At 41.3% G+C, this 12,242-nt stretch overlaps 1 protein-coding gene across 1 annotated transcript; it reads right to left on the bottom strand.

The window, feature by feature from the left end:
- Window positions 1-2,946: 2,946 nt before the first annotated feature.
- On the bottom strand, window positions 2,947-12,021 carry asrgl1 (asparaginase and isoaspartyl peptidase 1). The gene is made up of 7 exons (XM_083651010.1): window positions 11,921-12,021; window positions 10,179-10,385; window positions 9,508-9,650; window positions 8,439-8,593; window positions 7,459-7,580; window positions 4,175-4,285; window positions 2,947-3,608 (listed from the first exon to the last, which is right to left on the bottom strand). The coding sequence occupies exons 2-7, from the start codon at window positions 10,363-10,365 to the stop codon at window positions 3,394-3,396; spliced, it is 933 nt and encodes a 310-aa protein (XP_083507136.1). The 5' UTR covers window positions 10,366-10,385; window positions 11,921-12,021; the 3' UTR covers window positions 2,947-3,393.
- Window positions 12,022-12,242: the final 221 nt, after the last annotated feature.

The following is a 12,242-nucleotide window of genomic DNA, read 5'->3' as shown; positions in this document are numbered from 1 at the left end:
TGCTGCAGGCAACCCATACCCAACCCCTAACCACTGACCTTTGCCTAACCCCAACCCTCATCATCGCCCCCCTGTGCCTCAAGTGTACCATGCATGTTAACCTCCGACACACAATGTGCATGACAAAGCGGCGGTATTTGACACCCTGGGACTGAGAACCTGTTGGAACATGGCATCTTTTATCATCCTCTGATTGTAGTATTTTCTTTCCCCAAATGATTTTTATTGAGTTTTCAATCAAATAAGAGAGAAAATCAAACAAACAAAAAGCAAAACAAAATAACCAAAAAGACAGAAGGCATTGTAGCACGGCATGGGGGGTCCAGGGTGGGCTGTGCCCCCCCGGTTAGAAGATTTTGTCCATTTTAAAGTAAAATGCTTCAATCTGGTGCATTTCTTTTTTAAATATATGTTTATTCAACAAAAGGTATTGTTTTCTCACAAATATTGACAAGCATTCTGTGTTATGGTTGCTGTGAGACTGGTGGATTTACGTGCGGATACGTCCAAGACACACTTGGTAGACTGAAGTCTCGATAGCTAGGAACGTTGTAGCACTTGATAGCTGAGTCTGCAAAGTTCGAAGATGGGACTTGCAGAGCACACCCTTATAGGTCCCGACTATGACATCACACTGCGTTGTGACATCATCAGTAAGGCCATCAGAGACGACATGATCATGAATTATGACATCATCACCGTCGACCACGACACCCAATGATGACAACCTAACAGTGTCCAGTAACGTAGTCAGATAGTGATGTAGTCATGACATCATCCAACAGTTAATACTCATGGGGAGATGTAGGTATGACATCATCTAACATTCTGTTGTTGTTGTTTTTTTTTGTTTCCCCCCCCTCCCCCCACCCCTATACTGCCAGCACAAGGATAGTTTCCAAAATACTTATCTGATACAACTGCCAAGGTAAACTATCAGAATACAAAACAAAAAACAAGAACATACAGTGCAATACAATAAAGTCAGCACACATAAGGGGAAAATATATATATATATATATATATTTTCCCTTATGTGTGCTGACTATATATATATATATATATATATATACATACATACACACACACACACACACACACACACACACATACACACATCAGATGACAAATAAGTATATATATATACACATACACACATAATCACAAATAGATGATAAAAGATAGAGTTATAATTCCTCTTTAATTTGGGGGAAGTGTCTTAAGCCTTTCAAAATAAAACACTAAAGGGTCCCATGTTGTATGGAATTTTTGGGTTGACCCTCTGATGGAGTATTTTATTTTTTCTAGCTTAAGGAATAGCATCAGGTCATTCATCCAAGCTGAAGCTTTGGGTGGATGCTCCGATTTCCACTCCAAGAGAATTCTTCTTCGAGCAAGAAGAGTTGCAAAGGCAAATACATCTTTTATTCTATTTGTCATTGATATGCCCTCCCCTGGAGCTCCAAAAATGGCCATTTCAGCATTGGGTTGAATATTTGTGCCAAATGCTTCAGATAAGAGTCTGGAATACAGAAGCCCAGAAGTTAATCAGCCCGTTACAAGACCAGAACATATGGGTCAGGTCTGCCTTTTCTGTGTGACAGCGATCACATATTTCATTTACATTAGGATACATTTTAGACAATTTAACCTTACTATAATCAATTCGGTGAAGAACCTTAAATTGAATTAAACCAAGGCGAGCACATGAGGTTGACCCATTTACCCTATACAATGCACTTTCCCATACTTCATCAGGTACTGTATATCAATTCCAAGTTCGTCTATCCAGTCTGCTCGAGTCTTATCAAGCGTTACATTATTGAGTGACATGATAGTAAATATTTGAGATAAGACCCTTAAGGTGTGCAGGCATTTGCAGGATATTATCTAATCCTGTTCTTGATGGTAGACTGGGAAAAGATGGGCTAGTGGACCGGACAAAGTGGCGGGCTTGAAAGTAACGAAAAAGGCTAGAATCTTCTAAATTAAATTTGCTGGCAAGAGCATTGAAAGTGGCAAATGTTCCATCTCTATAGAGATCACTGAATTTACTGAGCCCTGCTCTTTGCCATTGGGCAAAGACAGGATCCGAATGGGCTGGCAGAAAGGCATGGTTATTACATATGGGACCATAAATGGAAAGATCTTTCAGGTTAAAATGATGTCTAAACTGAGACCAAATCCTAAGAGTAGAAATTACAATTGGACATGGGGAGTGCTGTGTGGTGGATATAGGCAGTTTGGCAGTGGCTAAAGCAGCAAGTGATGATGATACACAGGCATTCGCCTCTGCTTTACACCTGGTGTAAAGCAATCTGGTGCACTTTGAGAGCAAAATGAAGAGGCTAGATCTATAAAGATAGATAGATAAAGTTAGAAGATGGTTGCAAAAATACCATACATGGATACAATATCCTGCACACCTTACATTAATGACTTGTATAGTAGGCTATGCAATGACAACTGAATGAAGACATAAAGGCAAAGTAATACAATCAGAAGGAAAGGACAAGAGGGGGTGAGGCGGGGGGCGTGAGTAGGGTAGAGATGTGGTGGCTGGGGGGGTCTATTAATCTAAAGTAAAAATCTAAGAAGGGGTGCCAAGTTGTTTGGAACCTCTCCAAAGTGCCCTGGACTGTGCAACTGATTTCTTCTAGTTTGAGAACTGATATTACCTCACGAATCAGGTGTGCAATGGAGGCGTGGGGGATCAGATCCAAAAGATATCCACATGTATCCATTTATGCTGTTACTTTGAGGCAAAGAATACTGATGATATGAAGAGAAAACGTGCCCAAGAAAAGTGGTGCTGGGTGTTTAAGTGGGAATATTTACTGAAATAGCGCCATCTAGTGGATCCATCAGGGTAGCACATGCAGTCAATACACTTGTTGTACACACAGAATTTAGGCATGAAACACACAGTAGTCACTGACAAAACACATTTATTGCCATCATCGTTTTTCTTAGACAAATAATTTAACAATCATCGAATCAGCAGCACCTACAGTCTCAGTTCCACATCAACTTCAGTGTTCTCACAGAACAGACCCACAAAGATAAGACATTAATCACGGGTGAGGAGAAATCCCTCATTATCCCACAACATTCTGGCTAAGAGATTATAAAAACTTCAGTGATGGCAGCTTCCCCTTCTACCACTGCCACAGGAGATGAGAATTTAAAAAAGGTTAAAACATTTTTTATTTCTTTTAAAAATCAATATGAGATACTGTAAGTAAAGTCGATTATTGTACTAGACATACCGTAGATGTAGATCAAAACTAAAATACACTGATATTTTAGCTTTTATCGTTATAAATCAATAGGAGTGAGAGCGGTACTGTCATGTGCATACAGGCAAATGTGGAAAATGCGTTGTACTCTCTGTCAGTGTGGGTCATCTATGCTCTGGGTAAAGTGTTCCCCAGTGTTCACGCCGTAGTGCAGGGTGTCTTTCTGGATTGCGGCCCAGGACATCTGTCGGCTGGAGAAACGAGCGGCCCAGCAGCCCTGGGGGTCCACCGTCACCACCCCACCCAGCCCCCCCACCCTGGACTTCATGGTGGCCAGGCCCAGGTCGCTGGCTGCCTCCGCCGACTGACCTGGGAACAGAAGAGAGAATAATAGTAATAGTAGTAGTAATACTACTACTACTAGGTAGGGAGAGAAATGTACAGGTGTGTGGATAGAGTCCTTTGAAGCTGGTTGGCTTTTGCCTTACTGAGGCAAACTTCTCGCTCAAGTTGAAAGATTTGGGATTCTGTCTGGACACAGGGCAAAACTACTCAGTACCAGTAATAGGAGACACTTTTTCTTCCAGAAGAGCCTGAATTAGAATGTGGAAATCCCGCAATGCAAAATGTTGTAGTTTCACAATAACAGCTCCAAAATTGTAGCCTGCTATTCAGACTGAATTGTCAACTCGTACTCTCAACTGTGGAGTAGGCGGGACTTCGAAGGACTGGAGCCAGGCTACAACAAATCTCAATGTCTAAAATTGTAGAATCTCAATGTAGTTGCCATTAAGCATGTCTTTTTTTCCAACGGCAAACTTTTCTCCTCTCTAGAAATGTTTTGCCAATTTTTTTTTTAAAGATTCTTTGATGACATGGTGTGATTTTTGTGGACACCAATGATAAGCATTTATATCTGTGTGTGTGTGTGTTACCTTGCTCCATGTGGAACAGGATGAGTCTGGATAGAGTGACCTTCATGATGGCTTCTCCGTGGCCTGTAGGAGACACCGCTCCCACTGTGTTGTCAGCATAACCCCCGCACCCTGATACACACACACACACACACACACACACACACACACACACACACACACACACACACACACACACACACACACACACACAACCACACACACACACACACACACACACACACATTTTTTTTTTTCTTTTACAGTTTTATACAATTTAAAAATGTATATTGATTGTTTATTAACTGGCCCCTGGCCTTCTATCATTTCACGAAAGTGGCCCCCGGGCAAAGCAATTTAATCCCAGCAACTGCCATGGTTCCTGTCCAAATGCCCTTACAGTAACCCCAACCAACCTGCTCTCTCACTGTAAGTCGCTCTGGATCATCAAATGAGAGCCAAATTGAAAGACCTGAAGCCAAATTTGTCAACTGAAATGTTGGCATCCGTCTCTTGTTTGCAGAGGACTGCAGAGTGCAGATCCGCAGGTAGGTAGTGTGAGGGTGCAATTACACACCCTTTTCACTAGATGGCAGAGTAAGGCTTTAGCTCATTCACCTGACATCGATTGTATTTTTACACATTGTCACATCAGTCCCATTTTGCAGGTATTTTGTTGCTTTAGAAGAATACTTTTCTTATGGAAAATAAGGGTGTGTAATTGTAATGGTTCCACTTCCAACATGGTCAGTTGCACACCTTACAGTACGCTGTGGTTTAGATACCAGAGACAATGTTCATCAGAACAAAGTTCAACACCTCTCCAGTGCAGAGGAACCTCCAACCTTTTGTTGGTGTCACTTTTTCAAATGGTGACTTTCTCATTTTGTGGGTTTTGTCGATGCCACTTTGAGTTGAACCATTTACCAGACAGCCTTTTACAATATGGTCGTCATCGTCGATGCTGTCTGTTTGCTCTCACACAGTGAGGCTGTATTCTGGCCATTGACTTATCACATTCTAATCGTTCATTTACTGATAAGTACAGATATAAGAGAGATGATAGGGACAAACTCCACTTGATGCGACTGACCCCAGGATAAAACCACCCTAACATGATTTAACCTCTTATCATACCAGTGTAAAACATACTGTATCTTCACAAATAACAATTTTGATAGTAATAAGTTAGTTAGTTAGTTAGTTAGTTCGTTTTTATTTCCGTGTCATGCCATTTCTGGCCCATCCCACATGGGATTACAAGACACTATCACACCAAATTATATATAAACATAACATCCGGTTGTACCTCAATATACAAACAGTAATAAGTAAGGTGCTGTTCTCCAGATTGACTCATAAGTGCAACATTTATGTTTGAAGTTCATAAATTAAAAGAAGCCAAGGGACAAAGTTAACATATGCAAGTATTAGCCAGCCAGTACCATCCACCTCTGCTATATAAATACGATGCAGCTTGATTGATTACATATTATTGTAGAATTGATCAATATTGCACTGGCTGTCTATGAGAAGCCCTTCAAGACATTTCGATCTGATTCTACACATATATGCACTGACATTTTTTGGCATGAAAACAATCAGATTTAAAGCTAAGCAAGATGTTTAGCTAATCAATATGCAAATTTGCCTGGTGCTACTTTAAAGGTATTGAATATCAGCACTAAATATCAATCCAAAAATACTGGTAGCACTATCAACCTTGAAAACCCCCTGCTGGTCAAACCTGAACATAACGCTAACAATTCGATAAGCGTTACATTATTTTTCGCTCTATAATGTTCTGCAATGTGTTGTGTATGTCAGCCGTGTTTGATGTAGTCAGCTGCTACAAAGCTCATACAGTAGTAAACTATTAACCACGAAGCCTCTGTCTGCTAACTAACTACACATCCTTCTTGATCTCCCGCCGGTCAAAGGCCAAACAGAAGTCGCTGAGTCAGTCTTTTAACCCATTGATACCTGATGCAGCATTTGTGTGTGTATCCCTTTAAGACCGCGAACCGCGTTAACGCGGTTCGCGGTCTTAAAGGGATACGCACACAAATGAGGGATATACACGCAAATGCTGCATCAGGTATCAATGGGTTAAAGAAACATTCTTATTGATCTGGACTATCTGATTTGTTGGTGTTTCTTTGATCCTTCAGCATGCCCAGTGCCTACTGTACTGCAGCGGTTCACAACCTTTTACAACTCATGGCACACTGGACAATCTCAGAAATGTCTGCGGTCCACGTCCGAGCGTAAACAGTACGGAGGCCGTTCTCAGAGCACTTTTTGTTTGAACGATATCATCACCACACAGAAATCAGAAACTAAAAGTGAGGGTCTGTCTGTCTGCAATTAAATAATAATTGATTACAAATTAAATAATGTATCATTCAACAATGGAGAAATGCATTCTCATACATAATATTACACGAAAATCGCAATTTTTTTTGCAAATGATTTGGCGGGCCACTTGCAATTCCTTCACGGCCCACTGAAGAAAAAGCCAGTAGTTTGAGGATATTAGTGGCTTTTTGGGCCAATCTAAAAGGGGCTTGAGTCTAGTTCTCTCTCTCTAGCCCTCCCCACTCTCTCGCTCCTCTCTTTCTCCCTAGTCCCCCCCCCCCCCGCTCGTATCTATCTCCTCTCTCTCGTTCTCTCGTTCCCTCTTCTCCCATTCTTCTATTTCCACTCTCCTCCCCTCCCTCTCTTCTATGCTTGTTTTTTATACTGTATGCTTTCTATAGGCTAAGTCGTTCAATTGTGTTTATTGATTGTGCTTAGCTAGACTTAGCTAGACATATTCCCTGTAAAGTCCTCTGAGACATGCTTTGTGAATTAGTGCTACAAATGAACTTGACTTGACTAAATTCTACTCCCTCAGCTCCTCTCCAGCCCGTAAAAAACACCTACTGATAATGTATTCCTTTATTTGTTCATAGAGCCCTCAGTCGAGATAAATGGAAACGGGTCAAATGAAAAGCAAAATGACTCAACTTATTCCACCTGTAGGCTGAATAAAGCTACAACTCATCTGATTCCTCGTCCATATTCTGAGTCGTTGCTTATAGTAGAAGACTAAGGGAGACAGAGTTTGTTGGATGTTTGGTTTGCATGGAACTAGTCAAAAAGTTCAAGCATTCAGTTGGTTTAAGTGCGGTAATTCGCAAAATCACAAATTGGTGGAGGGACTCTGTTTTGTGTTTTTGTATTTCATAAACAGAATTAATTGAGATAAAAAAGGTTTTTCACTTGTCAGTATTTAGCTTCAGACTATGGATGTGAGGACTGACCTATGCAGGCAGTATCGCCCACTCGTCCCTCCATCTTGTTCAGCATCCCACCAGTGGAGGTTGCACAGGCTACGTTCCCCTCCACATCTACTGCCACTGCTCCAACCGTGCCCATCTTCCCCCTACACACACACACACACACACACACACGCGTGCACACGCACACACAGTGATGGCGGAATCATTTTGGAATTCGTCTCTTGGCCGGTGTGTGGGCAGTCAACACACTTGTAAGCTAAGAAGTTCTCTACAAATTCTATATGAAATACTACATGAATATAGTTTCCAAAAACAATGCTAGAAGAATGGTTGCATCCATCATTGGAGTTGATGGCGACCTGTGACTAAAACTAATTTTAGTCGAAAAACTAAGACTAAAACTAAATCTGAAATAGCTGCCAAGATTAACACTGATGGGAGAGTCTAGGCTAAAGCTATCAAACTGGTAAGGAATCTGGATATTACACAAGTAAAAGTGTTAGAGTTAAAAATGTTGCTTTACGAATTTCAACACTTGATACAACCTGTCAACCTTGATTCTAAATTTCCAATGCCTGTATTGGCCTAATTGAATTAGTTTAAACACAGAAAATGTTTTGACTAGAAGTAATTGACTAAAATGTAATGACTTTTTGTCGACTAAAACTAGACTAAAACTATCAAGGGTAGAAATGACTAAAATGTGACTAAAACTAATAAGCGTTTTCGTCCAAAGACTACATCTAAAATAGCTGCCAAAATTAACACTGATCACAATTGATCACATAAACAGAGTGATATCACTGATGACAAGAAATCAGTGTGATGCAAGAGGAAATCCTGGTTGAGCGTGCAAAACTAAACATGAGTTTAGTCACACCCCAAAAAAGTGCGCCCATGGCAAATCCTCTCCAGAGTCTCCACCCTAGAAATTCGCACGTGAAGCGCGCGGATTTCTAGTCTTTCTAAAATTGCTAGTTTGACATTATGCTAGCTCTCACATTTGGCTCTCCACAGGGTTGGCATCGGGTGCCAGGTTCTTTTTCCAGCGCATGCGGGCGTAGTCGGTGATGAGGGACTCTTCGGGCACCTCGGGGACGCCCATGGCCCGGGCGAACTGATTAGCACCGTCCGCCGTCAGGCACAAATGACTGGTCTGAAATAGAGGTCAAAAGTCAGAAACTGAGGGAACCATTCTATATAGAGTATTACAAAGATATTTAAATAGAAATGCAATTCCAACTTTTGTTAGAATAGGCTACACTTGATAATGACCGCAGAGCTCTCAGACTTGAGCCACCTACCTCACGTCTTTCTTGACACGTTTGGAGACGTGCGTTCTGATAAAGCGCTTGCGTCACCGGATAAGAACAGCAAAGCGATAATGGTGCCAAGCGCCCGACGCAGGTCCATCTTTTAAAAACGTAATCCGATGTTAGATTCTGCAGGCTATGCCAGACAATTTGATTGGGATTACATACTCCTACATAATCCTTATTTAGCCTTCCTGTAACTGGTGGGGGAATCTTCAATCGGAATGATTTCATTCAGAATGAATAAATATGGATGATCGTTGTAACCGCAGTCTCTTGCATTTGATTGGATGTCCGGGCTCAATGGAGCTGCTGTAACTGTTGTTGCTCCAATGTGATATTGATCCAGAACATCCATAATGAGTTAGTGCTGTGGCAGCTGCAGGGTCTGTTTGGAAGTCACTGTAGCGCTGCTGTGAAAGAATGCTGCTACTCCGTGGGGCGCAGGTTCGCGATGGTCCAGGGGCTGGGGCCGGCCCTGAATGTTTTTTTGCCCATGTATGGTAACGAGTGGAGAATGAGAAGGAAGTCAGATTACAGTAAGCGGCAGACAATGTAGCTCCCAGGGTGTACGTCCGGTGCACATTGTTATATTGTCATGATTTTAAATTGTGAATGATCCTACTACGATATATTTTATCATGTGTGTGTATACAGGCAATGGTCAGTGTATGCGTGTGACTGTATAGATTTGTGTTTTTTCTGTACATAAGTATAGGTTCCTTATCCATCCCGTGTGTACTGTAAGTGTATGTACCTTGTCCATCACCAGTCTTGCTAGCTGAACAGGATTGGCTATGTTGCGTACAGCAGACACGGCACCGCTAGCCAGCGTTTTCCCATCCATCACTATGGCATCCATCTCCACCTCTCCTTTGACATTCAGCACCGAGCCACACCCTGAAATATGATTTGAGAAATGATTTGATGCTGTCTGGCCAAGCTCTCTAGTCAACATTCATCAAAATAAAAATGGCATGCCTACAGTAGTTGTATCAAGTGAATGGATAAATAAAAACATAGCAAATGGGGGGTATTACTAATAAGGCAACCAACAATTCCAACGTTTCAAGAACATATTAGTGGAATATGTAGTAAGATGAGATAAAGCCTGTTATTACTCCTCCAAGAGTTAGGGGGCGCTGTGCACTGCAGGCACAGTGTCCTGGGATGACCTGTAGGTCAGAGGTTATAAAAGCTTGCCTCAGTCTCAAGGAACATGGGTAGTAGTAGCTGTAATGATCCGGATCCGTTTAGACTTTTGTTTTTCTGTAAATAAATCATTGTTACAACTTGAACGCTAAATGAAACTTCTCACTACAAAACGTATAAATGAAAAGTAAAACAAAGAAAGGCTATTAGATATCAGGGTATACACAGATTTAAGGTTGGGCTTTAGTTTCTCTATAATTGTGTAGGTCTACCTACCTGCGTTGTAGGCGGGGTTATTCTCCAGCTGAGTCACAGCCTCTACCACAGCATCCATGGCACTGCCCCCTCCCTGCAGGATGGCATAACCACCCCGTGCTGCTGAGCGCACCCCCGAACTCGACAGCTCCGCCCGTTCCTTTGGGATTTGGCCCGCCCCTCCATGGATCACCAGCACAGGCAACATGCCAATCAACCAAGAAGGAACTGAGGAGAAATTAGACCAAGGCAGAATGAGGCAGCTGGTTCAAAGGTACCTTCTGTTTTTCTACGTTATGCTGTAAAGCAATCCAGCCGATTCCTGCCTAAATTCACCTGGTGTCACACAATGTAAAATACAGTGTAGAGAGGCCAGTAGAGAGGCTAGCAATCTTCTTGCCAATGGTGTAGCTCAGAGGTTTTCAAAGTGGGAGGCGGGCCTCCCCAGGGGGGTTCCACTTCCAAGCAGTTTCAGGGGAGGCTCAATCAATGGAAGTGAAAATATTATTAGTTATTAATTATATTAGTTATCAAAAGGAGATCACAGAATAGCCCAAATGTGTGTGATTTTGTTAAAGAGATATTTCAGAGATACAGTATTTTTGGGGAATTTTAGTTTTCCCACTTTCCCAGTCAGAAACAAATAAATGCCTTATGACAAACAGCAATATCAGGCTGTCTTAACTCAGTTGTTGAGTGTCTATGGGATCAAATAACATAATCATAATCACATAGGCATCCAGGAATTGAGTGAGGGGGGCGCTTTTTTCCAAGCTTTGTCTTGGGGGAGGCCCAAAGTCTCAGACTTTGAAAACCCCTGGTCTAGCTTGTTTATGGCAAATCTACTATCTTAAAATGTATTTGCTACATGTAGCACCTTTGATTCCTCACACAGATGCACTGATACCAGGGATGCAGTGGAGGGTAAACCCACCTGACTCAGTTTACCCACCATTTTATTTGCAGAAAAAAGAGCCTAGTTTCCCCACTGTTTCAAGCTGACATAAATCCATATACATAGCCTACTATACATCATAGTAAGTATTATCAACCTGATTAAGTTATATGAAAATATTGCATTTAAAGTAAAATAATAATAATAATAATAATAATAATAATAATTATTATTATTATTATTAACACCTTTCTTAAAGTACAATTTAATTTGTTTGTATTGAGGATCATTTGACCAAGACAAATTCCCCTTGGGGACAATAAAGTTTATCTCATCTCATCATATCAATAACAATCATCATCATCATCATAACAATAACATCACCATCATGACATCATCATAGTCCAGTCGTCCAAAGGTTTTGAGGACGACTCTGGGTGGGTACCGTTATGAGAATATAGCTAGGCTAATACTGTGCTTTAAGGGAAAATAAACACTGGTATCATGATGAAGCAGCTGCACTAACATGGGCTTCAGTGTTGTGCAGCGACCTTTATACGGAATACTCTGCTGTTACCAGGCTTCTCTCTGGAGTGAATGTCGGCATGTATGAATGAATGACCAGCTCGACTGCAGGCTGTCACTGAATAAACACGACGAACACCGTCAGTAGAACTGTACAAAACTGGATTAGCTAGCATCATGGGAATACGCTAAGTGACAATTATTAGCATAATGATTAGCAGTGCTATCTGCGGAGCAATGCGTTATAACGGTTATAACGTAGACAGCTTAAAATGCAAACAAGATTCCTCTACAACTGGAACAGGCCTACTGTACAGTAGGCTATAGCCTACACATACCTCACCTGCATGTGTCTATGCAGTCGAGTCAATAAAATACCAAAATTATGGGCAACCAAGACTAAACTGTCTCTGATAACATCACGTGAGCAGGAAAATCATTTGGACTTCCGGCCGGAATTTTTCAAGATAAAAGCTTTCTTATTCAAACTTGATAAAATACACTAATGTCACATAAATTGTCCTTGGGAAATGTTATATTACATTTAGATACATGAATAGTTCCGATCACTGAAGACGGTCATTAAACAGCGCAATTTCAGCTCTGTAGAAAATCAAACTTGCAAATCAAACTCAGTATAGGGTCAAATGAGTCCAGTTTCCACT

Source organism: Poromitra crassiceps, assembly GCF_964638095.1.
Source record: "Poromitra crassiceps genome assembly, chromosome: 14".
NCBI lineage: Eukaryota > Metazoa > Chordata > Actinopteri > Beryciformes > Melamphaidae > Poromitra > Poromitra crassiceps.
The sequence above is the reverse complement of the archived record's forward strand: the minus strand, read 5'-3'. Positions and strand labels throughout refer to the sequence as shown.

Coding starts and splice junctions, on each gene's coding strand:
- asrgl1 (XM_083651010.1), bottom strand. CDS start 10,365: ATGTTGCCTGTGCTGGTGATCCATGGAGGGGCGGGCCAAATCCCAAAG. Junction 9,651..10,178: donor TAACCCCGCCTACAACGCAG/GTAGGTAGACCT, acceptor ATCATATTTCAG/GGTGTGGCTCGGTGCTGAAT. Junction 7,581..8,438: donor AACCCTGTGGAGAGCCAAAT/GTGAGAGCTAGC, acceptor GTGTGTGTGTAG/GGGGAAGATGGGCACGGTTG.